The sequence below is a fragment of the Condylura cristata genome, unplaced genomic scaffold (genome assembly GCF_000260355.1).
Source record: "Condylura cristata isolate star-nosed mole 26May11 unplaced genomic scaffold, ConCri1.0 scaffold00012, whole genome shotgun sequence".
NCBI lineage: Eukaryota > Metazoa > Chordata > Mammalia > Eulipotyphla > Talpidae > Condylura > Condylura cristata.
The window spans coordinates 4,400,818-4,427,848 of NW_004567113.1; the positions used below are offsets into that span (position 1 = coordinate 4,400,818).

The 27,031-nt window shown below is 33.5% G+C and overlaps 1 protein-coding gene across 2 annotated transcripts in view; it reads right to left on the reverse strand.

Moving 5' to 3' along the window:
• The window catches only part of GRID2 (glutamate receptor, ionotropic, delta 2), a 1,454,036-nt gene that overhangs the window by 141,395 nt on the left and 1,285,610 nt on the right, over positions 1–27,031 (reverse strand). For both annotated transcript variants that reach the window (XM_004681119.2, XM_004681118.2), the window contains one exon: positions 8,870–9,036. In XM_004681119.2, coding sequence (XP_004681176.1) covers positions 8,870–9,036 — 167 coding nt within the window. The remainder of the gene's footprint in view (positions 1–8,869; positions 9,037–27,031) is intronic.

Consider the following 27,031-nt stretch of genomic DNA (forward strand, 5'->3'; position numbering starts at 1 on the left):
AGGGGGATGGTAGTGGTGAGGGGAATAGGAACAAAGAGAAGAAACACAAAACACTATGGTGGTGGGTAGTGGGTGATTTGGTGGTAGGTACCCTATGGTAATGATACCAGATAGGGAGGACACTAATGTTATAATAAATAAATAAATAAACAAAATAAATCTTCAAAAATCAGTTATTTATACATTCCAGCAATGGCGTAGAAGAGAAAAAAATTCAGAAAACAATCCCATTCATACTTGCCAAAAAATTATTTATAAGTAATATTAAATATGGAGATGGGTGATGTATACAATGAAAACATTAAGACATTGTTAAAAGAAAGAAACACAAATGGAAAGATAATCCCTGTTCATGGATTGGAAAATCAAGTTGTATTAAAATGGCCATCTTACCCAAACGAAAATGTATATTTAATGCATGGCCTATGAAGGCTCCAATGGTATTAGTCAAAGAAATAAAGCAAAAATATTTAAATTGATATGGAACCATAAACGAAGATGGTACAAAGAAGAACCATTACAAAGAAGAAGAGTAGTGATGTCAAGCTCCCGTATTTCAAATAATGCTGCAAAGCAATAGTAATCAAAAAAGGATGGTACTGGGACATAAACAGTCACACAGTCCAATAGAATAGAATGAAAGTCCAGAAATAAACCCACACCCATGCAGACAGTTAATATACAACAAAGGAGACATGAATATATACTAGAGAAAGTAGAATCTCTAACAAATAGCACTGGGGAAATTGGATAGTGTCATGAGACAGAATGAAAAAATAACATCTTCTCATACTGTATGCAAAAATTAAATTAAAATGGGTTAAGGACTTGGATATAAGATCAGGAACTATAAAATACATAAAGAATTATAGGCAAAACAGTCTATTGAATTATCTTCAGAGAAGACTTTGGGGACTCACTTTCAATGGCAAGGAAGCAAAATAAGATATAAACAAATGTGACTGCATAAACTAAATAGCTTCTGTACAGTAGGAAAAACTATTAGCAAAATAAAGGACAGACTACTGAAAGGGAGAAAATATTTATATTTGCATATAATGCATCTGAAAAAGAGTTGATATGAAAGATCTATAAAGAACTAATGCAATTCAAGAAAGTGCAAACAATTATCAATGAAATAATAGTCTTCAGAGCTAAATAGAAACTTCTCCAAAGAAGACATACAGAGGCCAACAGGCACATGAAAAGAAAACAAACAAACTTATCATCACTTATCAGGCTTATCATCATCACTTATCATCACTAATCAAAACATTAATAAGATACCATCTTTCACTTTTGAAAATAACCTATATCAAAAGACAGGAAAAAAGACAAGGAACAAGGAGCTCTTGTACACTTTTGGTGATAGTGTAAGATCACTCAACCCCTCTGGAAATAGTATGGCGGTTTCTCAAAATACAAAAAATAGATCTATCGTATGACCTAGTACCCCTACTTCTAGATATTATGACCTAACAGTCTTACTTGAAGATCATAATATAACTAATCTGAAGGCATGTATGTATTCCTATGTTTACTGCAGCTCTATTTATAATGCCTATTTATGGAAACAGCTGAAGTAGACAAGGACAGAGTAGATCAGAATTGTTAAGGGGATATTTTTCAGCCACAAAAAAAGACAAACTGACATTTGTAATAACCTGAATGGAACTTGGAAGGATTATGCAAAGCAAAATAAATCGGAAGAAGAAAGACAAATAGTGTATGGTTTCACTTATATCTGGAGTATAGAAAAATGAAACAAGCAGTCTGACAAAACCAAACCATTAATAAACCATGATATCTGATTGAAAAGCTGACAAAAAGGAGAAAGAGTGGTAGGTAGTATCACACTAGTGGACTTCAAATCAGAAGAGGAGGTTGGCAGGTGATGGAGGAGGACAAGTGAAATATGGTATATGATTATTGGAGCACTGGTCATGGACTTGGTGTGAAAACTTATATTTGTAGAGAGGTTTGAACTTATAATCTTAAAGTAGATACAATGACATAAATCACTTTACCCCAATAAACATAACTTTACCCCAATAATAAAAGTATGCATAGGGCTTATGAATATACTGTTGGGCACAAAACATATCTGGGGAAATATGCAAGATCTCAATCTGGAGAAAGGAACCAAATGGCAGGAGGATATTTAAACCATATGAAATACTATTAATTCAATGAATCAAATAAATTTATTTAAAAACTAAAACAATCAGGGCTTACTTCCTAAATAAAAGAAAATTTAATTCCCCTATATAAAAGGATTATAATCTCAAAAGAAAAGCACTGAATTTATTGAGTTAAATATGTGCCTACATCATTTGATTGATTGACTGACTGATTTAGTGTTATTTATTTACTTATTTTTTCACTTCATAGTTAACAGGTGAACATCTCCTCAGTGCTGATATTTGTCTGTGGAAAGATATTGGAGTTTGAAAATAAAAACGCCTGAATTTCACTTTATACCAGTCTATTTGAACTGAGATAGAAAATGAACTATAGCACAGATGTAAGCAGTGGAATGAGGTCTGAGGAAGTGGACACGAGGAGAATTCCAGCACAGTTGATGAATTAAGAGTGGTGGGAAAGGCTGAAATGAGAGCTTAGTAGAAGCATTTTTAATTCCTGTTTTTTTTTCTGTCTTTTTGGTACCTAGTTGAAAGCTTACATATCTATTTCAGTTTTGAAATCTTAATAGTTTTGGAACTGGATGCACATTTCAGGTCATTAGTTTATTGGTATAGGAAGATGTACACAGACTGACAATAGGGAAATCTGAAATTGTAGCGCAAACAGGATGTAATCATTTGACTACGATTCATTTTGTTCTTTTCTCAGGAATTTTATTTTGTCACAGTAAATTAGATAAAGATGGCTATAAAACACATGAAAAATTACCACTTTTTTAGTTGATTCTACATGATTTTTATCTAACAAGGGACTATAAGTTTTGCACTCTAATGCAGGGGAAAACATTAGAATCATAGCTGTGGGGAGTTGGTGTAAAATATATTTTCCTCTTTTAACCACAAAATTATTTTACTAGTAATTTTTTTCTTTACTATCCATGGAAAACAGATAAAATTTAGTGAATATAAAAATCAAAGATTCTACTTAAGGGAATTATTTTAGTAATCAAATAAAGAGAATATGATATTAATGGAATAAGGATAATGACCAAATAGAGATAGGCTTAGGTGAAAATCTGGGAAACTTCCATCCAATACATATATTTTTGCTCCTATAGGCAACACTTGATCTAGTGTTAAAACACTAGATCAACTCATAGAGAAACCAGTTAGTAAATAACAAATTCTACAGATACGGAAAGACCATGAACTACAAAGAAACTTGAAAAATAATGGAATATGACTAATTAAGTAGTTACGGAAAGTGATGTTAGTTGGAGTAGAAAACTTTATGGTTGATGAGGTTAAAGACATTAAAAAATGAAATTGAGGAAGAATATAAAAGGACATCACTTTTTCAAAATGAGATTATCTTGTTTATTTTCTTATTGCTTGTATAATTGTTCCTCCAAATTTTCAGTAAATGCAAGCTCCAGAAAAATAACTGTCAATTTTATTAACTATTTGCCTTTAGAGAAAAATAGTATCAAGCACTAAGTGTGGTTCAACAAATACTTGTTCAATGAATGAAAAACAATGAATCTTACTTGTAGTAAGTTGCATGCCTTAATAATCAGAACTGGAACAGGGCTATTTTCCTCAAACATTATTTAATAAGAATTTATTGAACATCTAGGGATATATTAACTATCTTGGAAGATTAAAAAAGGAGACATAAGATAGGTTTATTTGTCTGCTAAGAATTTAGAATATATCAGAAATATCATTGTATGAAGACATGAAATAAATAATAAAGGCCCTCCCTGGTGGAGCAGCGGGTTGGGGCACTACACTAAGAGGCTTAAGCCACTTCCGCATGAGTTCGATCCCGCCTGCCCCCGAGGTGAACACATGGCGCAGCAGACCTCTCCTGACCCGCCCGCTGCTCCCCTCAGCAGTGTAATTCCTCGATCTGCCTGTTCTGCTCCCCACTCTGCCTCTGGTGAATCCTCTCACCCTCCACATCTCTGGCCTGCACCCCAGTTCTCTATGAATAAATAAATCTTAAAAAAAGAAATAAATAATAAAAATATGACTTATATGATATGTAGAATGTATAATATATAAATATAATGAAGGGTTTGATAAGAGCTGAATTTGCTAGGGAGGACTTATGCTGAACATGAGTCGGAACCTACAGAAAACATTTTGATAGGTTTAGCTTGGCTAACTGTGTTCCTAGATGCCATGTGCTAAGAGATTAAATTATATTTATGACTGTGGAATGGAAAGGGGAGGAAAGCAAAAAAAAAAAAAAAAAGGATATTGGAAAGTAAATATTTGCCTCAACCTTTTTCCTTTTCATTTCTTTGTTCTGTCCCCACCTATGTCTCTGGCTTTTATTATCTTATTGGAGCAACATCTCTGTCTATGTCCATCACTCTAGCCTCTGTCTCATGATCTTATCCTCCTTCACATTTGCCTGTCCTGTTTTCTACATTTCTCATCATCCTATAGTGTTGAAACTCGACATGCCTAGGCCAAAAGGAGCAATTTCTCTAAAAAGTCTTTTCACTTTCCTTCTGTTAATGACTGCCCCATTTTCAATCCCCAAGGTTAAAAATTTCAAAATCATGTTTGCTTCCTTTTTCCCCCACCTGTATGTCTAGTTCTTATGAAAACAATAAGTGGCACTCACTGATATATTCTGGCTGGGAGGTGATTTGTTTGGCAAATTTTGACAATTTCTAAGAGAGACAGAATAGAAGAAATTCACATTAGTAAAGTTCATGTGTATTAACTCAATGGTTATTGGAAACTCTAGAAGGACCATGCTGATTTTATATGGAAAGCTGTAGACTGTGGATAATTATTTAAGGAAACAAAAACACTATTTAAAAAAAATCAGAATAAAATGAAACAACAAAAATCATTATTTTGGAAAAATACCAAAATCTTATCAGAATGGAGAAACATTTCCCCCCCCTAGTTTTCTGGATTCTCCACTTGGTGTCTGCATGTGTTATCAAGGTACAGTGCTATAAGAACATCCTTTAGCATATTTTACATATGTGTTTTTTGAGACCAGTAATTATTTACATATAACATGCTGTATTTAAATAATTTCCAAGAGTTTCTGACATTATTATAAACATACTTGTGAAACAATTGTTGTAGAATGGGTTGTTAAGAAAATTAGGTAAAAGCACATTTTAAGGCTTTCTGTTTTAAAGTAGGTACTAATGCAGGAAATGTGTTCATTAAGACAAAAGTTATCAGTGGCTCTGTCAGATTGTCACTTTAGGTTATATGGACTCTTAAATAGTATTCCACATTAAAATATTATATTTCTATCTTACTCACAATTTACTTCCAGAAACATTAAGTTCTGTTTCATATTAATAGGCATTTACCCTGTGAATAGAAAATCTGGCTAATTATGATGACAGTTTATTTGAGCTGCTCAAAGAACTATGAAATGAAATAGATAAGAGACAATTATTAATTCACCAATTAAAAAGTTATCATAAATGGAAACTTCTACATAGGAAAAATTAAAGTTTTGGTCAAGTACAGTCTCAAGCTATTTACAGTAAAAGAAGATAAGAAGGAGGGAAATAATTGCAGCCTCCTTCCATGGCTTTCAATTTTTAATACCTTCATTGTTCACTTCTGATCAGCTGATGAAACATAGTTTCATCTTTAGATTAATCTGCCCCTTCATCTCACTGCTCACAGCTTAAGTTTTATGTAAATTTCAATGTCCATTCCTCTTTGAATGCAGGAGAAGACAGCTTCCTCCATAAGCTGAAGCCAGTATGCTTATATGCAGCACAGTGCATGAGCCTAGACTTGTGGGGTAGGATTTGGAGTAGTGTTGGAAGTGTGACTTCAAAACTGAATGTGTGTCACTGGTTTTACAACCCTGTAAAACAGCTAATATTTTCTATGATTCAGTTTCATCACTTGTAAAATGATGAAATAATAACATACTTAAGGCACTTAGAAAAGTACCTGGCACACAGGAAGTTTTCAGTGAATGATAACTATTATTTTAATATGCTATAATTTCTTGATCAGTTAGGGATAACACAACTCATAACACTTATCATTTGTGTTACTTTATCTATGCATAGAGTAATGACAATTTAAAAAATTATTTTTAAATTCTTCTTTTTGTACATTTAAAAAATAAGCTTATTTTTACATCATTTTGTGCCTTTTTTCATATCAGTTGTATTCTCTGTGGGCTTGCCATCCCCAAATCACCCATGTGCCATCACCATAGTCCCATGTGCTCTTCCCACCCTAGCTTTTGATCTTGTTTCTTGTTCCCCTCTTCTCCCCTGTAGAATATCTCTGGTTTACAGTTGTTAGTTGAGGTTCTTTTTTTTTACTTTATTACAATTACTATATATATGTGTGTGTGTGTGTGTGTGTGTGTATTATATATATATATATTAACCTCCTGATCCCTTACACTCCTCCTAAGAGTGAAACCATCTGGTATTTTTCTTTTTGTTTCTGGCTTATTTCACTGAGCATGATCTCTTCCAGTTCCATCCAGATTCCCCTATATCATAAATCTACAAAGAACACATATAGATCAACAACAACAAAACCCCCCCACAAATTACCCAATTGAGGCATACAGCAAAGGAGAGGATGCGTAACGTCAAAATGGGTGTATGGGTGGGAATAAAAGGGAATATGGTGATGGTTCACCGGTAATTAGGTGGCAGAAAAACTGTGGGGATTATAGTGATATAAGAAAAAATAAAAATCAATAACAAAATGTGTAGAAAAGCTAAACTGGCATTCCTCCAAAGAAGACATACAGATAGATGACAAACAACACAGAAAAAATGTTCATCGTCATCATTATTGTTAGGAAAATTCAAATCAAACCATAATGAGATACCACCTTCAACCTGTGAAAAAGAACACTATCATGATGATCAAAAACCAGAGCTGGTTCAGAAAAAAGAACCCTCTTACACAAATGATGAGAATGGAACATAGACTGACCCAGCTTATGGAAAGCAAAGGATTGGAAATGGACTATTCATATGCCTTCACAATCATACTTCTAGTTATCTACCTGAAGAATCCAAAAGTACCCATTCATGGGAAATACACACTCCCATGTTCATTGCAGCACTATTTACATAGCCAGCCTAGAGCCCCAAAACACACGAGGGGATCAGGATTGCATAGAATATAATACTCAGGTATCAAAAAGATAAACTCATCATTTGTCACAACATGGTTGAAGCTGGAGGGTCTTATACTAAATGTAATGAATAAAAGGAGTAACATAAATGTATCGCATCACTTCTATGTGAAATATGTAGGACACAGGGAAACCAAACAAAGTGTCAGACAAGACCAAACTAGGGACTAACCTCAGAAGGCTGATTATAGTATTGAGGCTACCAGTTGGGGAATGGTAGAGGAAGTGTAGAGGAGAGTAAAGAGGAGACGGAGCACTATGGATTATGTTGGTGGACTAAAGGTGTCTTGCTGTTAATGTGGTGTGGTTACAATACCTGAAAGGAGTGAGCCTATCTTCTAATACACACTGATCAATAATGTAAACCAATACTACCTCAATAAAAATTTAGAATAAAGAAAAGAAAATATCACAGTTGACCTACAACTTGCAATACAACTTAGACAGACTATAGGTCTTGTATTTTATAAATGATAACTGTCTTTTTTAAAGTTATTAATATTTTGTGTTACTTATTACACAGAAAGACTGACTAGTACATGATCTTAGAGTTAATTTGAACTTTTACTGATAATGAGTCTTAAAATTGTAACTAGCTAATGGGAGAGATATAAATTTAAACTACTATCTTTTGTTTTGTTTTACTTCATTAAACACAAAATACCTGGTCTTTATTACTTTGAAACATAGAGGAATACAACTCAAATAACTTGATATTGAGACACAGTACTATCCATAACAGCTCTCCAGTGTGATATCAGTTCTTAGAAAAATAATTTAAAAAATATCTAAAAAATAATGGAAGTGTGATACTATCAGTGTCAAATGGAATATATTACCTGAAAGTTATTACTCTCTTTTAGTTCTAAGCATGTTGGGAAATGATCAATTTCTTTCCAATCAAATGAGTAGAAGGAGAAAGAACTTCACTAAAAATATTTTTAATCTAAAATACTCATTTCAAAACCTTTTGAAACAAGTTATAAAAAAAATACTGATTTGACAATGGGCATAATTTCTTAACACACTGTATCCTATATTTCCGTCACCAGGTCTTACATAATACTTGCCACCAACCAAGTATGCAACCCTTTTTCTTTTGCAAAATTGTGATTAAAACATCCCTATAACTATGTGTTTTAGTATATCAGAACCTTAACTATTTTCTAAAGTTTATTTTATGCTTTAGTATTCGTAGAAATGAGGTAAATTTCCTGTGTGTATGCCATTGTTAGTGCCTAAGAAATCAGAGTCAAAGCCATTCAATTAAATTATAAGAAATTAGAACACATACTTTCTTTTACATATCAAATTTTGAGAGTGAAACCAATTTTATAAAGCAGCATTTTCTTATATTTTTTGTTGGAAAAATAACACATTGGTACATCTTTTAGGAGACAAATGTCTTATTTATTATATGCAACTACTTATAATAGCATATCTTATTGTTATTTATGCTGATTCTCCAAATAAAATGTAATAAACTAAGTGGGTTAAAAATTTGATTTCTTTTTTCTATATTTTCTCTTTCCTCACCACATAGAAATCTTACCTTTGTGAAAAGACATCTCGGTAAGGGCTGCCATGTTGCAATGCAATGCCATATCCCCGGTCTGCAACAGTATTTCCAATGGTGTAAAAGGAACAATCTGGGTCATTGATTGCTACATACTCCAATACAGCTGCATCCCATACAAAAGCATAATTTCCATATTTTACCTGTGAAGATATGGAAAACAAAAGACAAACAAGTATTTCAGTTAAGAAATATTTTTTTAAAGATTTATTTATTCATTTACACAGAACTGGGGTACAGGCCAGAGATGCGGAGGGTGAGAGGATTCACTAGAGACAGATTGGGGAGCAGAGCAGGCAGATCAATGCAGTACACTGCTGAGGGGAGCAGCGGGCGGGCCAGCAGAGGTCTGCCACACCGTGTGGATCTCCTCTGGGGCAGGCGGGGATCGAACTCATGAGGAAGTGGCTTCAGCTTCTTAGTGCAGTGCTTTAACCCGCTGCGCCACCAGGGAGGGCCCTCAGTTAAGAAATTTAAGTTGTATAGAGAGGACAAATCTTTTACATAGTAGATAGTTAATTGTGCAAAATTTGATAGAATCTGTATTTAGAACTAGATACCTAGTTCTAAACTAGATATTCTAAATGATAATTTGGCTTTTTGTTAGTTGACAGATTTGTTCTCCTGGAAATGTGAAAAATAGTATGTTTTAGGCAATATTGCTTATGTCCTTAGGGGTAAAATAACCCCTATGTAGTAAAAGTCACCTGGGCCAAGAGCACAATGAATGAATAGAAGGAAGCCATGACTTTGAGTTTCTCTGAGTGCTATCATTCTTATAACAAGTCTGTCTCTCTGGGTTGCTGTGAGTTATGATTTTGTGTTGCTATGAGATATTGGCATAATTTTAAGTCTGGTAGATTTTTGCATCCATCCAGGGTGGAATTATATTCTTGTCAACAGCCTATATTCTAAATCAATACTGAAGTACAGCTCACAGTGAAGTGAAGCAAAAGACCTAAGCTGCCCCTCTGGCAATATCCCTTGTACCTGTAAATTAATCTTTTGGTATGTATAACCTGTGATAACAATGCAACCAGTCTTGGAGGGCATGGTAAAGAAAGAATTAATCAGTATATAGCCTTTTAAAATTTAATTATATACACACACATACATACTACACATGCATGTATGTATCTGAACATTTTTGTACAATGCATGCTTTCTTCTTTCAGGTTGTAGTTCAGTACGATTCGCACCAGCATATTATGTACTCTTATTATTATTATTAAGAGAACACAACATTATTCTGAGTTGTTTACAATACAGTTTAGTAGTTATCATTTTCCCTTCATTATTCACTCAAATCCCTATTCATAAACTTACGAAAAATTAAAACCAATGAAGTTAATTTATAAAGATTTCATAAAATAAACAATTAATAATGAAATTAAATATTCATTTTTCATTTAGAGGTAAGTCATTTACTAGTAAATCTGATTAGGTAAAAAAGAAAAAATATATAAATATAAGTAGAGGCACTAATGTCAACAATATCAGGGACCAGGAAGAGATATCCTACCTTCATCCTCTAACAAAAACAACAGTTTGGTAGTCAATTATAAACAAAACTACTTCATGGGATGTTGGGATCCAGATTGTAAAACTCTGGTCTCTGGTGGAGACCAAGATTGAGAAGGCCTGTATCCCAGTGACAGACTAGCCATCTGTGCTACTGGCTGGAGTCCCTAAACACCCCTGCCTCACTGTGAGCTTAGTTCCAGATCTATAAAAGTAAACAGCAAGGATGTTTACTCCCACCATTTCATTCAACATAGTACATAGTGAATTCCAGCCATGTGGTATTAGAAAATAAAAGGAAATAAAATAATCCAAACAGTAAAGGAAGGCTTGAAATTATGGCTTATGATGTAATCATATGTGAGGATGTAATCATAAGTGAAGAAAAACCTATGATGTAATCATAAGTGAAGAAAATCCTACAGACTAAAATTAAAGGGTTAAAATTTATAGAAAAATTCAATGAAGTTTTATGACACAAAATCATTAGTGTCAGAAACCATGAAGTATCACAAAAGGAAATTAAGAAAGAATCCCAATTTATAATAGCAACTAGAGTATAAAATATGTAGGAGAAAATGAACCAAAGTAAAGAAAACTTTGTACACTGAACAGTGATAAACAATTAAATTCACACATAAGTTAAAAGCTTGAAAGATTTAATATCATTAAAATGTCCATACTACACAAAGGGATCCACATATTCAGTGCAATATATATCAAAATGCCAATGACATTCTTTAACAGAAATAAAAAACACAAAATTCATATGTAATTACAAGAAAAAAAAAAAGACAAAAACTAACCAAAGCAATCTTGAGCAAGAAGGGAAAAATCATATTCTCTGATTAGAAAATATATTACAAAACAATGAATATCAAATGAGATATAAACTTCCTGGTAACGATCAATCTATTCTCTCTACTCAAGAGTGTGCTTTATTTATCACCTTGCTTTGTTTCTTCATATTTGACATAGTGAATTACAGTAGTTGTCTGTCTTTTGAAGTTATATCACTTAAGATAACCCCTACAGTTCCATTGATGTTTCACAAGGGAAAATGGGTTGATATTAGGTTAAATGGATAAAAGGGATTGAATGTGTAGAACATTTTGGATATTATCACAATTTAGAATGTAAAGATGTCAAGTTAAAATTCTGTCTACCTGAAACTTTTATAATGTTATCAGCACTTTCTTAAACAAACAAAAAAAAAGTTTGGGCCTGATTTGAATCCACAATATAGATCACTGTAAAACAAAATAAAGATCCCACATATAAATCCACAAATTTCTAGTGAATTGTTCATTCGAAGGAATACCAAGAATACACAATGGGAAACTATAGTCACTTCATTAAATGCTATTGTTAAAACTGAATATTCACATACAGAAGATTGGACCTCTATCTCAAACAAATTCAGTATGGATTAAAAACTGAAGTCATAAGATATGAAATGTATAAACACCCTAGAAGAAAATGTAGGGGGTGTAATTTGAATATGACATGACAGAACCACAGGCAACAAAAACAAAAATAGGCAAATAGATTTCATCAAAACTAAGAAGCTTCTATAAAGCAAGTGAAATAATCAACAGTTAAAAAGTCAAGCTATAAAATAGGAAAAATATTTGCAAATATGAGACTAGTATATAAGGCATTCTTACAACCCAAGAAAAACACACACACATATACAAACTTGATTAAAATGGGAAAAGTGCAATTATCGAAAGAAGACATAGAAAGGGCTGAAAGATGCATGAAAAATCTCAATAACACTAATCATCAAGGAAATGCGAGTCAAAATCATAATCAGATCTCATTTCAAACTTGTTAGAATGGCTATTATAAAAAATGCCATAACAAGAATTTGCAAGGATGTAGAAGAAAGGAAAACCTTTTATACTATCTTTGGAAATGTAAATCACTACAGCTAATAGAGGATCCTCAAAAAATTAAAAATAGAACTACCTTATCTAGCAATTCCATTTCTGGGTATATATTCAAAGGAAATAAAATCAGTATCTTATAGAGATATTTGCACTCCCATGTCCTTTGCAAGATTATTCACACAGCCAAGATATGGAAACAACCTAAATGTCAACAGATTAATGGATAAAGAAAATATGATTGCATATTATGCATCCTTTAAAAAGAAAGAATGAAATGCCATTTGCAATAATGACTATGACTGCAGAGGACATTATGCTACATGGACTAGCCACAGAAAGACAAATACTACTTATATGTGGAATCTAAAACAGCCATATTCATTAAAGCACAAAATACAATGGAGAGTAGAAGTATGGAAAATTGGAAATATTGGTCAAAAGAAAAAAAGTTAATGCAAGATCAATGAATTCTTGATATTTAATGCATGGCATGATTAGTATGGTTAATGATAGGGTATGTATTTGAAGTTTATTGAGTGTCTTTTAAGTGCTGTCATGACAAAAATGATAAGATAGATATGTTTATTAGATATGCTGTGGTCATTTTACAATGTATGCATATATCAAAACATCAAGTAGTACACATTAAAAGTGTACATTCTGGGGGTAATTATACCTGAATACAGCTAAAAAGTAAGGTTGGAGAATGGAAATGAATTAAAATATTCAAAAATAGGCTAAAATGAATACTATGTATGACTCTACAAGAATACAATTAAAAGTATCAACAACTTTGATAATTTCCTGGGAGAAAGTACTGTAGCAATTTCTCTAGCATAAAGAGCTAAATAACCTTGATATACTATATGAGAAACATTATAAAATCTCTCTTATTCTCCAAAGAATAACAGGAAATCAATGTTAATGGTACAATAAAACAAAAATTTAGAGTTATTTAAGATGTGAAAATACTGACTTAGTATTAGAAAAGCTATTGGGGTAACAAATTGTATTATTGGTGCTTTATAAAAATTTTAATTATCATTTTAACAGATGCCAAAAGACATTTGACAAAAATGTAAAGTCTTGACACAAACCTAAAGTTATTACATTGGAATGTTTAGTACTGATGGCTTGGGGATATGAATTTTAGAAATATTGAAAGCTGACAATCTGGAAATCTGGGGTACAAGCCAGAGGTACAAAGGCGGTGAAAGGATTCACCAGAGACAGAGTGGGGAGCAGAACAGGCTGAATGATGAAGTACACTGCTAAGGGGAACAACAGGTGGATCAGGAGAGGTCTGCCATGCCATGTGGGTCACCCCCAGGGCTGGGGATCAAACTCGTGCTGAAATAGCTTTAGCTTCTGAGTGCTGTGCTTTAACCTGCTGCGCCACAAGGGAGGGCCAGAAATAATTTTTATATAAGAAGCATGACAGAATCATAAAAACTGACAAAAGTTTTGGATTGTTGATGTGGAAGAGAGAAAAATAATTGGCTAGATGGTTCTGATTGTTCACACCTATAGGGTTATCCAAAGGGCCTTTCTCCCTTTATCTGATCTTTTGCTCAACTCACTGTGGAGGAGGGGAGTATCTTACTTTCACCCTTCTGATTCGTAGCTGAGATCTCTGTAAAGAAAGACTAATAAGAGATAAATCCAAGTTTACTGGTATGTTTACCTCAAATATACATGGTAGACACTCTGGGAAAAAGATGTCATTAAAGGATGTGCTTAGAATTCAGGATTAAAATCATTAAATAGAAAGAAAAGAGGGTTATAGGTTATCTAAGGAACAGCAAGTGATTTTTAGGGGAGGATTGCTGGGCTCCTCTAAGAGTAGAGATAGGCAGCATGATGGTATTGTGTCAAAATTGAGTGTGAGTCTTTTCTTCCATGGTAGGAGTCATTCTCCCTAGGCTGGTGAAACTCCCAGGGAGAGGATTTATCACAATTGAATTCTTTCTGAAGAATTTATCTTTTAGCCAACGAGGGGAATTCAGAGTAAGTCTTCCCTGTGTTTGTGGTTTTTACAGTGCCTACAGCTCAAAAGAAATCATATGCCAACATGGAACGCTTTGGGCTTGGCATAACCTGCAGCCCTTCACCATTCACTTCCATATCTGATTTTAACTTCCTGGGTATAACTGAGTGACATAAATAGTAGAGACCTCGGAAATTTCTCTAATAATGTACTTTAAATTTTGTTGTCGTCTTGCTTCAAACTGTCATTCTAGACTGCAAGATCCCTTTGAAATTTCTTTAATAATCCTCAAGGCACTGCCTAGTAGGGGACATAGTGTTTTGCTGTTAGAAATGTATCCTGGCTTGTGCACTCTAGAGCAGTACTTGAATGTATAATAGCATTATCGTAGTCATTATATACATGTTTCTAATAATTCTTATGTTACAAAGAATAATGAATGCATTTTTAAAAAGAGAACCATTAAAACCGCATGATTATAGCCCATAGCAAGGCCAATGAAATGTTGCATAGTAACCCAAAATATTTCAGCTTTTGAAAATATCACAGACCTTTTTAAGTCTAGTGAAAAATACAAAGACTGTCTTTTGTATGATTTTTAAGCAACAAATTAAAGCTATCTAGAAAATATTGACACAACCTGAAGTCCTGTTCATGAAATAATGAGGGAATTTTTGACCAACCCAATGAGGTGATGGGTATTACTTATGCATTTTTAACTAGCCTTTGCTGTTGAGGTCATTTTGGACAGCCGCTGAGTAATGGATCACTGATTTATTTACTAGTGGATTCCATGCTAGTGGAGCAGAAGGATAGTTGAAACAGAAGGCAAAAGTGCATTTGGATGTATTTGAGAGAAAAAGAAGAAAATCTAAAGTGACTTTTATTTCCCATATTATCCATCTCTGCTCCCCAAAGCAGAAATTCCAGCATGCTATGGTGATTGATGGGTCATGGTAGCTATTGACACACAACACCGATGTCCTCATAATAATGCCCAGTTGCCAGTGGCCTATGATGAATTTTTCACTGCTGCAATTACACTAGAACCTGGGGATTATTCTGTTGCTGTAGCAATTTTTTCTTGAATTCTGTTTCACTACTGATCATTATGCATTCATTTTAAGATTCTGACAATAATGTGGGTGACCCTGAAGGACCACTGTCCTCAGGCTTTTAACAAGTCATTAGTGGAGATAGTCAGATCCTAGATAGCTAGTAAGACAAGGCAAACCATGTAATGGTATGTGCCATAAAATAAGTTTGTACTTCTAAAGTGGTTTAAAGAAAAGAGAAGTAATCAGAACAGCCTGCCTAAGTATTCTGGCAGTGAAACAGTTGTACAAGAAAAAAAAAAAAATCAAGCTCCTTATCTTTAGTGTCTCACTGATTAAACATAGATATTCTTTGGAGACCATTTTGTTACTGCATGCTCTTAACCTTCGAATTTTCTTCAATTTTCCATCTGTCAGGAGGAGAACTGTAAACAGTCAATGTTATGTTCTCAAATATTTGCATTTCTTGCCAAGAAAAGTGAAGGGTAAAAAAATGTATTTTGAAAACGCACACCTGTGCTCCTCACCATGTTCTACATTATGTCATCTCCCTCTTCCTTGTAGATCACGCTTGTTCTGTGTGCCCGTCTTGACATCTCCATCATGATCTAATGCTGAAAGCACTTTTCATTTCACTAAGCATCAGTTCCCTATAATAACTGTAGTAGCCCACACCACACAAAAAATAAACTTACCACTACCTGTTACCACAGTGCTTTGGTTTTATTGAAAACCAATATTTTTTCTCATGCAAATCTTTAACTTAGAAAATTTCTTAAAAACTAACTTCAGAATATATATCTCCAGAGAGGCAGCAGTAACAATTCTTTTTTATATAGAAAAATCAGTGAGCATAATTATGGAAATAATGACATGTAAGCCAAAGAGTAAGTATGGAAAAACTTTGCCTCACTGAAGAAGAAATAGCTTTCCTTAGCCTCCATTTTCCCTCCATATTGGTAATATCCAATATTCATAAAGTATTTTCATTTTTAAAAATGCTCTTTCAGAAAAAGAAAAATACCAGATGGTTTTACGCATAGCAGGGGTGGTAAGGCATCAGGAGAAAAAAAAAAGAAAGCAATTGTAAGAAAGTAAAAATGAAAAACAACGAACAACTATAAATTAAGGACATTTTACCAGGGAGTGGGAGGGAGAGGGAAATAGGATCTAAACTGAGGTGGGAAGAGCATACAGGACTATGGTGATGGCACATGGGTGAAGTGGTTGTGGGAAGTCCATGGGGATGACAACTGAGATGAAAAAAGGCACAAAATGAAAATTATGTAAATAAATAAATATTAAAAAAATGCCCTTTCAGATAAGTGCATTTTTTCTTTCTAACACAGTGAGGCAGCCAATAATAACCAATACTGAGGCGGCTGTAATACCTATTTCACTGATGCTGTAGTAGAGATTGTTCCGTCATGCCATTTATTAGGGGAAGATGTGGTAATTGAGCTTAAGGCCATCTTCCATGCTTTTCTTTCTTTCTTTCTTTCATTTTAATGCCATTAAATTCTGAGGAATGTTTTTCAAAAGAAAAATGTGTGCATGATGGTAGCTTTTGACTTCAAGACCTATTTATATATGTGTTATTTGAGAAATAATATGTTGTAAATAAAAATAATACAGCATATTATGTGGAAAGAGTAGTGAAAGGAACATAACTTTTTTGATGCTATGTCAACATACCATTAAGATTAAGAAAAGCTGACATTTTTAAGATCAGGTGGCTTAATTGTCAAACTCATTGGAATCTCTAATTTATAGGATTCTGAGCTTTTCAACCCTGCAGATTTTATGACTGTTGATATAGAACATTTCTGACTTTCAGGATTGAAGCTAAAGTAGAAATTTATAGAATGAAAATAAATATTGCAGGATGAAAATTTGTTATTACTTATCAAATTTAAAATGAAAAAATCAGAGAACAATGTGGAAGAAACAAGTTCTAACCCTGCACACTATGCCACAACTTTTTAAAGATTTAATCTAATGGTCAGTGAGGGATAAAGTGATTGTGAATTACCAGTGCAAAGAGTTATGATTAACCCAGAATTGATCCACTCTGGTCCTTATAATTTATTGCTCACATAATTCCTTAAGATGGAATGACTTTAATATTTATAATATGTGGCTCTAGGTGGTGGCCTCTCCCACTTTGGGAAAATTAATAATTTAGCATCATTCATCAGCTCTTCTGAATTATCCAACACAATGAATCATGCACAAATCCATATTTCAGTGCTTACACTGACACTTAAAATATATGTGGCTTTGTTTACCCCCTTAATTGTTGACCTACCACATTTTATCTGCTATTATTTTGAATTTATTGAATTTAAGTTTGTGATCTGAGATAATCATCATGAAGCCCAACTTTTCACAAGGAACATATGAAAGTGTTTTAAAAATTCAGCTAACTTGTAAAATATCACTTATTCTAGAAAAGAAGTAGTATTCCTAGTTCTAAATTTTATTTTTTGCCTTTCTTTGCGGAGACTATTAAAATACTAAATATTTTTAAAGTTTTAAGGCATTCTGGGATTGTGAAACCCTGGACACAATTTATGCACCCTCCACTGACATCCTTTCCTTGATATTAACTGCTATTAAGGTTTAGAAGTTAGAAGGTCAGTAAGGCTTAGAGTTCTGGGTAACTGCAGATGTGAAAGCGCTGATAATACTCCCCTTCAAGCTGTATGAGTGCCTTAGAAAATCAGTGGAATCTCTAAAGAAGAGTATGCAGAAACAAAGATTGGGGGAGTCCTCAGTTCAGAGATGTGAAATCCTCAAGTCCTGATTCTCTTCTTCCTTAGACGTCCCCCCTTAACTCCCAGATATGTCTATTCTGCTGTCTTGTTCTGTCTCTAGCCAGGGAGGAGTTAAACAGATGTATAGAAATCTCCATAACCTGATGTCTCCCAGTACTGTTTCCTTCCAGGTGCCTCAGAAAGGGGACTTGAATTTTCTCTCCATTGGTAGTGCAATGTAGAAAAAAATTACAAGACTGCCAATCCCGAACATAATCTAACAATGAGACCCAAGTCCCATGAGATGACAAAGGAATGTAGCACTTTATATAATGAGTTGAATCAGAACAACTGGAATACATCCAGGGAAATAGCATCAGGGTGATATTAACATTACATTTCTTTTTATTATAAAATACTACAATTTTAAAGGAACAGCTCTCTTGACCACTTTTAATTATGAATGGAAAGGGAGCTATATACTTTCAAACTAACAAGTAGTCCTCAATTTCTCAATCAAAAAATTAGAAAAATGAATTAAACAGACAAAAAAGGCTCAAAAGTATCTTGTAAACTCAAAAATGTCCTGTAAAATCAAACTAGGGTGAAATTATTTGTTTCAGATGCCACCTTTGTAGCACTGCAAGTCCTATGTCAGGGAAACCTTTCTGGAAGACATACACTCCAAGTAAAGGATGAAGAAGGCTGGGGAGGTGAGGGATAGGGAATATAAAGTCCTTACTGGAGCTTGAAAAAAGGAGGGGTTGAAAGAGTTTTATTTCACAGATTGCTATAACATGGTTATCTGCCTTCTGCAGTTGCTGTTACTACCCACATTCCCTCTCTCCCCCGCCCAGATCTGACTGCTGTTGTTGGTAACTATGACTTCCAACTGACACATCGAGGCATCTAGTGTGTCATTTTGAATGCTGAGACTTAATTGCATGGCAGTTGTGAGTATTAACAATCCTTTGTCTATTAACTGTTGTTTTTATATCAAGATGATAATTACATTTTTAAAAGATTTTATTTTTATGCATATAAGAACTGGGGTAAGGCCAGAGGTGCAGGAGGCAGGGAGGTGAGAGGATTCATCAGAGATAGGGTGGGGAGCAGAACAGGCAGATCAGAAATGCACTGCTGAGGGGAGCAGTGGGTTGGTCAGGAGAGGTCTGCCTCACCCTGTGGGTCACCTTGGCAGGAGATTGAAATGCTGCAGAGGCTGCGGATAGCTTTCTAGTGCTGTACTTTAATCTCTCCCCTTGCACCATGGGTAGAGAGCTCCTAATTTTTTTTTTTTAAAAGATTTATTTATTTGTACATACAGAACTGGGGTACAGGCCAGAGGCTCAGGGGCGGTGAGAGGCTTCACCAGAGACAGAGTGGGGAGCAGAACAGGCAGATCGACGAAGTACACTGCTGAGGGGAGCAGCGAGCGGGTCAGGAGAGGTATGCCACGCCATGTGGTCTCCTCCGGGGCAGGCGGGAATCGAACTCATGCGGAAGTGGCCCTAGCTTCTCAGTGCAGTGCTTTAACCCGCTGCGCCACCAGGGAGGGCCAAGAGCTCCTAATTTTTAACATTGTAAATAGTGATTATTATTTTAAGAAGTTCAAATGATGAAAATGAGAATGATTACTATATTAATACCAGCAAAACTCAGATATCAATGAAAAAAAAAAGGCAGAATGACTGTTTCCTTATTACAGATGAAAAGATACATATGATTGTGTTAGGGAGATAAATAATCAAAATAGAATAATGCATAGTACCAAGAAAGTAACTTGGAAATAAGCTTGGTTGAAAAAGAAATGAAAGTATTCTTGTGAAAACATGCATAGATGGATTCTTGCAAACTGGGGTTGAGTCAGGCAATGCTTCTAAATCAGAAGTTTTCAAGTCTTCCAAAAGATACCAACACTTGAAAACAGCAGTTGCTGAGTTAGTTTGGGGATACCACATGAACAAATAGATGTTATTGTTTTATTCCTTGACAGCTATTTGAGACTGACTAAATTTATTTTTCCTGATTCTGAAAATGTGTTGTGGGGAAAAAAAAAAAAAAAGGAGGAAACCTTGACAACAGGTGAATAGGTTATTGATAGCATACTGCAGATTCAGAGTTTACCCATATGGTCATGTTTTCTGTAGTAGGTTTGTGTCACATAATGACAGCAAAAAATGAGCTTGCAGGTTCCTACATATTTTAATTTAGAAAGGTAGTTTCAAATCATTGCCTTGATTACCATCAACTATATATTCTACAACTCATAATTTGCAGAAAACCAAAGTCTACTGATACTTTGACTAAATACAAAGCCTTTGATCACATACCTGCATTCTGCAAATATTGCCAAAGTAAAATTTGGCACGTTTCATTCAATGGATAAACTGGGGTATATGGTTTTCTTACCTGAGCAGTAGGAGCTTCTGAGATGAAAATTACTTGGTCACTTTTAAGTTTCTTAAAAATGTGTTCCACAAAACTTAATAAGAAATATTTTTTAAATGAGAATTATTTTCCGCAGTAATATGAGAAGATAATATTCTCAGATGATGATAGCTATTCATCATACAAATGTTGGAATACAAGCAAATGATATTTTCAGTGTGGGACAAGAACTTACTTACAATTTGGAAATATACTGGAGATAACAATGGGAAAGATAGTACATTAAAAATGCATACAAGAGTTTTCCAAACTTGTTCGATAACTTTTAAAGAAACCATAGTTTTCCTGGGAAAAGATGATAAAGTGATTACATCTGACTTTTAAATTTTGTGTGTAAATTATGACAAAAGCCCATTGTGTAAACAGCACATAAAAAAACAAAAAACAAAAAGCAGCAACTACTTCAGAAACCTCCAAAAAAGGTACCAGAAGGACAGTCAAGTTAGAGAGGACTTTTATTTTCTAGGTAGTTTTTAACTAAAACTAGATTCTTTGAAATCCAGCATTGATTTCACAAATTCAAATGGCCCTTTTGTTTTAAAATCATTTTCCTAAGAAAGAGAGCTTTGCCTTCAATGATACTCACTGTACTTCAGAGAGCTTAAAATGGTGGGCATGTTGGCCATATTTGGCCAATATAATGGATTGATGATACAAAGTTTATGTTTGATCAAAAAAAAAAAAAAGGTCTTTAAAGTAAGCATTTATAATCATGGTGCGGGGCCTCCTCCCAGGTGGTGCAAAGGGTTAAATCTCAGCTCTATGAAGCTATCTGCAGCCACTGAAGCCTGAATTCAATCCCAGGCCAGGGAGTAGAAACATATGGCAAAGCAAACCTCTCTTATCTAGGCCACTGCTCCCTTCAGCAGTGTACTTCAGTCAATCTGCCTGTTCTGCTACCCACACTCTCTGGTAAATCCTCTCATCTCTGGCCTATACCATAGTTCTTGTATGCATAAGTAAATAAAATAAATCTTTAAAAAATAGAATCACAGTATGAACACCTATTCGGAGAGCTGGAAACTAATTTCTGTAAGGTTAAGTAACTAATTTCTGTAAGGTTATTAATAAGAAAATACTTAGTTTGTTTCATTCTCAAACACTTTTGTTGAATATGTTTAGCTTGATATCACTACATTGTTATGACACTAAAATCATTGTAATGTGGTCTTACTAGGGGTACAATTTTAAAGCAAAGTGGACTTTATGTTTGATGATTTTCAGTTTTACTACAAAATTATAGAAGTTTCCTGAATTTTGCAAATAATTCTAAGAAGTATTATTGTAAATATAAAAACAATATAAATATAAATAGTCATATATTTATGTGTCATAAATACTAGCTTCAAAATTTAAATGTTTTATAGAATGGTATTATATTTTTTATTCTATGAATTTTGTTTAATTAGTACTAGTGTCAGTTACTACCACTTGACAGTTAATCCTAGTTTTGTTTAAATATTTTGTGATAAGAAATAATATAGAAAACCTTAATTTAAAATAACTGGCTATTTTCATCATTTTATGTTAAAGCACAATAGCATATAACTATTTTTTACACTTAATATTATTTCGGATTATTTTCTTTTTGTCTGGTGGAGTGTTGTTTTGGATTGCTTCTCTAAAACTTTGGTTAATTTATTGATAAATTATAACATAATTGGTAACCTGTTGAGAAGAAAATGAATTCAACGCTTTTTCTTACTTTAAATAAAAACAATTTCCAGTTAGACTAAACAACTCAAAATAAAATAATAAAAGCCCCATAAGAAAGAGTAAAGCCTTGTAAATAAATAAAGGAAGGGCTTTATAGCCAATATATGAAATCCTAAAAAATATAGGGGAAGCACATTTTTTTAAAATAACTTTTAATAACTTTATATGTCAAAAGATACATACACTAAAAATACAGAAAACCAACAGAATTGTCTAATTTGGATACAGAGGATAAACAGTTTATATTATAATTGGAAAGGTGCTTCTCTAGCAAGAATAGAGTATACAAAGGAAAAATAAATAAAGCAACTGAAGAGCCAATTTAAAATGAGACATATGTACATGTCCAATATGCATGTGAAAAAGTGGTTTGGTGAGTACAATATAAAAAAGTGGTGCCCTTCTACTGTATATCTATTAGTTGGATGACATTTCATATCCATTGGCTGGTTGAAAACTTCAAAAAGTATACTGTCAAACATTGCTATGGAAATAGGAAAAATGTTATAGCTCCCCCACCAAAGCAACATCAAATTAAAAAATATAAATGTTGGGTCAAAAGCCACCATTTATATTTATTAATTTGATGTTGCTTTTGGGGGGACAGTATTTCTCTTGGATGGATTCCAATTTGAGTTGACTTTTGTATATGGTGTCAGAAAGTAATCTAGTTTAGTTCTTTTATATGTGACAATCCAGTCTTCCCTGCACCATTTATTGAAGAGAATTTCCTTGTTTTGGTGTATATCCTCTATTCTTTTTTTTTTTTTTATAGTTGTTTTGACTGTTTATTTCTGGACTTTCAATTTATATTTCTTTGGTCTGTATGTCTGTTTCTATCTCAAAACCATGCTTTTTTTTTCTTCATCTGGCTTGGTAGTATAATTTGAAGCTTGGAAGTATACAATGATTCTTCCATTTTTTAGTCAGTACTTTGGGCATTTGGCATTTCTTGTGCTTCTAAGATGAATTTCAGCAGTGTCTGTTTCATTTCTTTGAAGAATGCCAGTGAGATTTTTATTGAAATTACATTAAGCCTGTAAAGTGCTTTGGGTAAGGTGGGCACAACTTTAGTAGTGTTGATTTTTCTGATTAATGATCAGGGAATGCCTTTCCATTTCTTCTATTTTCTTTAACACACACACACAAATACATTTCTGTGGTTGGGTCTTTCAATTCCTTTGTTAGGAATTATTTATAGGAATTTAATTTTTAGGCAGTACAATTATAAATGGGGCAGTTTTCTTTCTCCTCAGGCTTATTGTTTGCAAATAAGAAGGCTACTGATGTTTGTGTATTGATTTTGTAACCTGAGACTTTACTAGACTGATTTATTTTTCCAATTTTTGTCTTTTGGATTTGTTAGAATTTTCTCTCTATATTATCATATCATCTGCAAATAATGATAACTTGATTGTTCAAATTTTATTTTTTCCTTTCATTTCAGTCATGACTCATGGTGTAGTTCTTAGAATTTGTCCATCTCACCTAGATTTTTGAATTTGTTTTCACAGTAATCTCTAACCACCTGATTTCTGCTAAGTCTGTTATTTCTTCTGCTTCATTTATGATCCTATTTATGACTTTTCCCCTCTTTTTCTTCATGGTCCTGGCTAGAGTATTTTTATTTTGTTTATTCTTTACAAGAACCATTTTTTTAAAATTATTTTATTGAACTTTCGGGGCTGCCTTTTTTTTTTTAAATTCCCATTTCATATATTTCGGCCTAATTTTTATTATTCCCTTTCTTCTACTGACCTTTTTTTTTAAATTGTTTTTTTTCTGGGAAGGTTAGGCTGTTTATTTGGGTTCTTTCTTGTTTCCTGATGTTTATCTGTCTCCTATATGTTCTGAAAGTTGTATCCCCAATGTCATTTGTTCCAAGGTATATAATTTTATTTCTTCTTTGATTTTCTGATTAACCTTGTGGTCTTTCAGTAGCATGTTGCTCTTTTTCCCCATAATAGGCTATCATATCTTTTTATTTTGTAGTTAATAATTTGAAATCTTCATAGCCAGAGAAGATACTTAGTATGGTTTCAATCTTAATGTACTTGTTGAAATTTGTTTTGTGACCCAGTATTTGCTCAATCCTTATGACCTGCCCCTAGTTATTTAAGTCTTTGTAGACTGGACTGCATTTTTTTCTTGCTAATATCTTTGCCTCATATATGCCTGATACAAATCCTGAAATAACCAGGAGGATGTATTTGGTAAATATTTATCACCTTTGAATAATTATCTTATATTTTTTCTTTGGTCACTAAGGCCACTATATTTTAAAGGCTTATTCAATCAATAATCACTGTATTCCAGTTCTCATTTATTGATAGAAATAAAAAATATCACAGTTAACAGTTCAATTCTATGTACAGATAGTTTAATCACAGTGCTCTGTCAGGATAAAGATGTACAAGTTTCCACTATTCAATTAAGTTATCTTCCAAGAAGCAGTCTAACACCAAAAGATTCATGAAGTGCAGCTTCGACTCAGAGAGCATTGTCCATAAGAATATTTTGAATTCTTTTTTGTGTGTTCTACATCTTTTCTGTCCAACATGGTAGTTAGAGTCCTAAAACTTTGAAATGTAGTTTAAAATTTATTTTTTATGTTAATTTAAACAACTGCTTGTGACTAGTGACTATATTATTGGACATCACAAATTATAAAAAGCTTTTTATCCCTCTGAAAGTACCAGAGAACAGTCATTTTTGATGTTTAAACTATAAATGGTCTTGGACTTCTAAATAATCATTTTGCATGTATATATTATGATATTGAGAATACACTGAAAACAGAAACTAGTTATTTTTTTACACCACTGCACAGATAATACTAATACTGAATTAATTATACTAAACAGAATTAATTACTTTGAGAAAAACATTTATACGTGGGTTAAGGGAAACTCAGCATTTGACTATTTTTAAATAACAAGAAGTGTCTAGGTGTTGCCATGATCCTCCCTGAAAAACAAAGTTGGGAGATTTTCTTATGAAATGATGTGGAAATGCATAAACTAGTTCTTAGATAAGCTATTGTTGATATCATTCACTTTTCATAGCATATTTTAAATTACTAAATTTGGCATTTCCACATTATTATTTTGTCATATTTTGGAAATATGATGACATTTCAAGATGATGGTAGGTCACAGTCTATTACACATCAGAGAAAAACATTTTTAAAGAATTGATGTGGTGATCACTTGTCAAAATTCAATTTCATACCAACTTCTTGGTCCAGAAGTGAGAAAATAAAGATACAAAATAACAGGTCTATTAATAATAATATGGTTAGTGCAGAAGATAGAGATTATACTAAAAATATCTAGTAAATCTGCTTTTCCATCAATTTGTATAAAACTCCATAAAGTAGATTGATTACAGGAATATTCTCAATCATGATGAAAATTTACAGTCAGCTGAATAAAGGGAACATACATATTTTAGTCATATGTGAAATGGAACAAATCCCAGTGAGGATTTTATGAAGAATACTTTGAAAATTTCACTGGATATTCAAAGACAGGGAAAAAAATATTAAAACAAGCCTTGGTTCATTTAATCTAAGGTTAATTCAAATTTAGTTTTTTCTCAAAGATGAACTTTTGGCAATAGCCAGCTTGTAAAAATGTCTCAGTACTTAGAATGGGTATTAAAAGATGCCTTTGCTAAAATGACCTTCAGTTATTGGAGCACTCCCAATTCATAAAAACAATAAAGCATAAGTAAAGGAAGTAAGCCTAGGGAGTATAAAGGAGATAATACATGAATATGAGATATTGTACACTGTACCCAAGTACATTGGTATGGTATAATAAGATACTTAAGGGAGCACCGGGTCAGAAACTTTCTGGGAATGCATATATTATGTTTTCAATTCAACTGGCTATGCCAATCTTATATCAACTGTAATCATGTTATATTTACTCCAAATCCAATTCAAATACCACAGTGAGACTATTTGTAGCATTTTTATTAACATAATTTTACATATGTTAAAAAGCAGAAATTTTAAATGTCTCATTCACTGAGTTTTGATTATAAAATACACTCATCCAGTGAATCTCATTCCCATCATGGAACACCCAAGACCCCATTTCAGTGCATGTGAGGTGGTATATATCCCACGAGTGCCCCATCTGGAATCAGAAGAACCAGCCCACATTGGTAAGATCTGAAATCCAAAGTGGGGTGTAGAGCTGTGTTTAGTGGAAGCCACACCCACAGCATTATGGTCCTCAAAGTAAAGAATGGGAAGATGGAAAACACAATAAATGGCCACATGAGTTCTAAGGGGAATATTATACCACACAGAGAGATGCATCTTCAGAACCAATCACAAAGACATGGAAGGAACTGAAGAAGGAACTGAATATACAAATCCATATAAATAAAAGAACATCAGGGTACCCAAACAAAATGAAACCTATATCAAGAACTGCTAGGAGTTCAAGAAAAACATGTAATATTGACATTGGAAAGGAGGAAGAAGCAGATAAAGGAACACAAACTGGAAAAACATCTTACTTCTCAGAAGAAGAAATTGTGAGAATGAAAAGAATGGAGGAATGCAATCAAGAAACTTAAAGGTAAAAACTAGCAGTCAAGAATACTTTATATTGTAAGTCTCTCTAGATATGAGGAAGGAACAAAAAGCCTTCTCAGATAAACAGAAAATGAGTTTCTAAAAACTGGACTTCCCCCTATAATAAACATTAAAAAGAGGTCTAATATCTAAGGCAAATTGAGGAGCA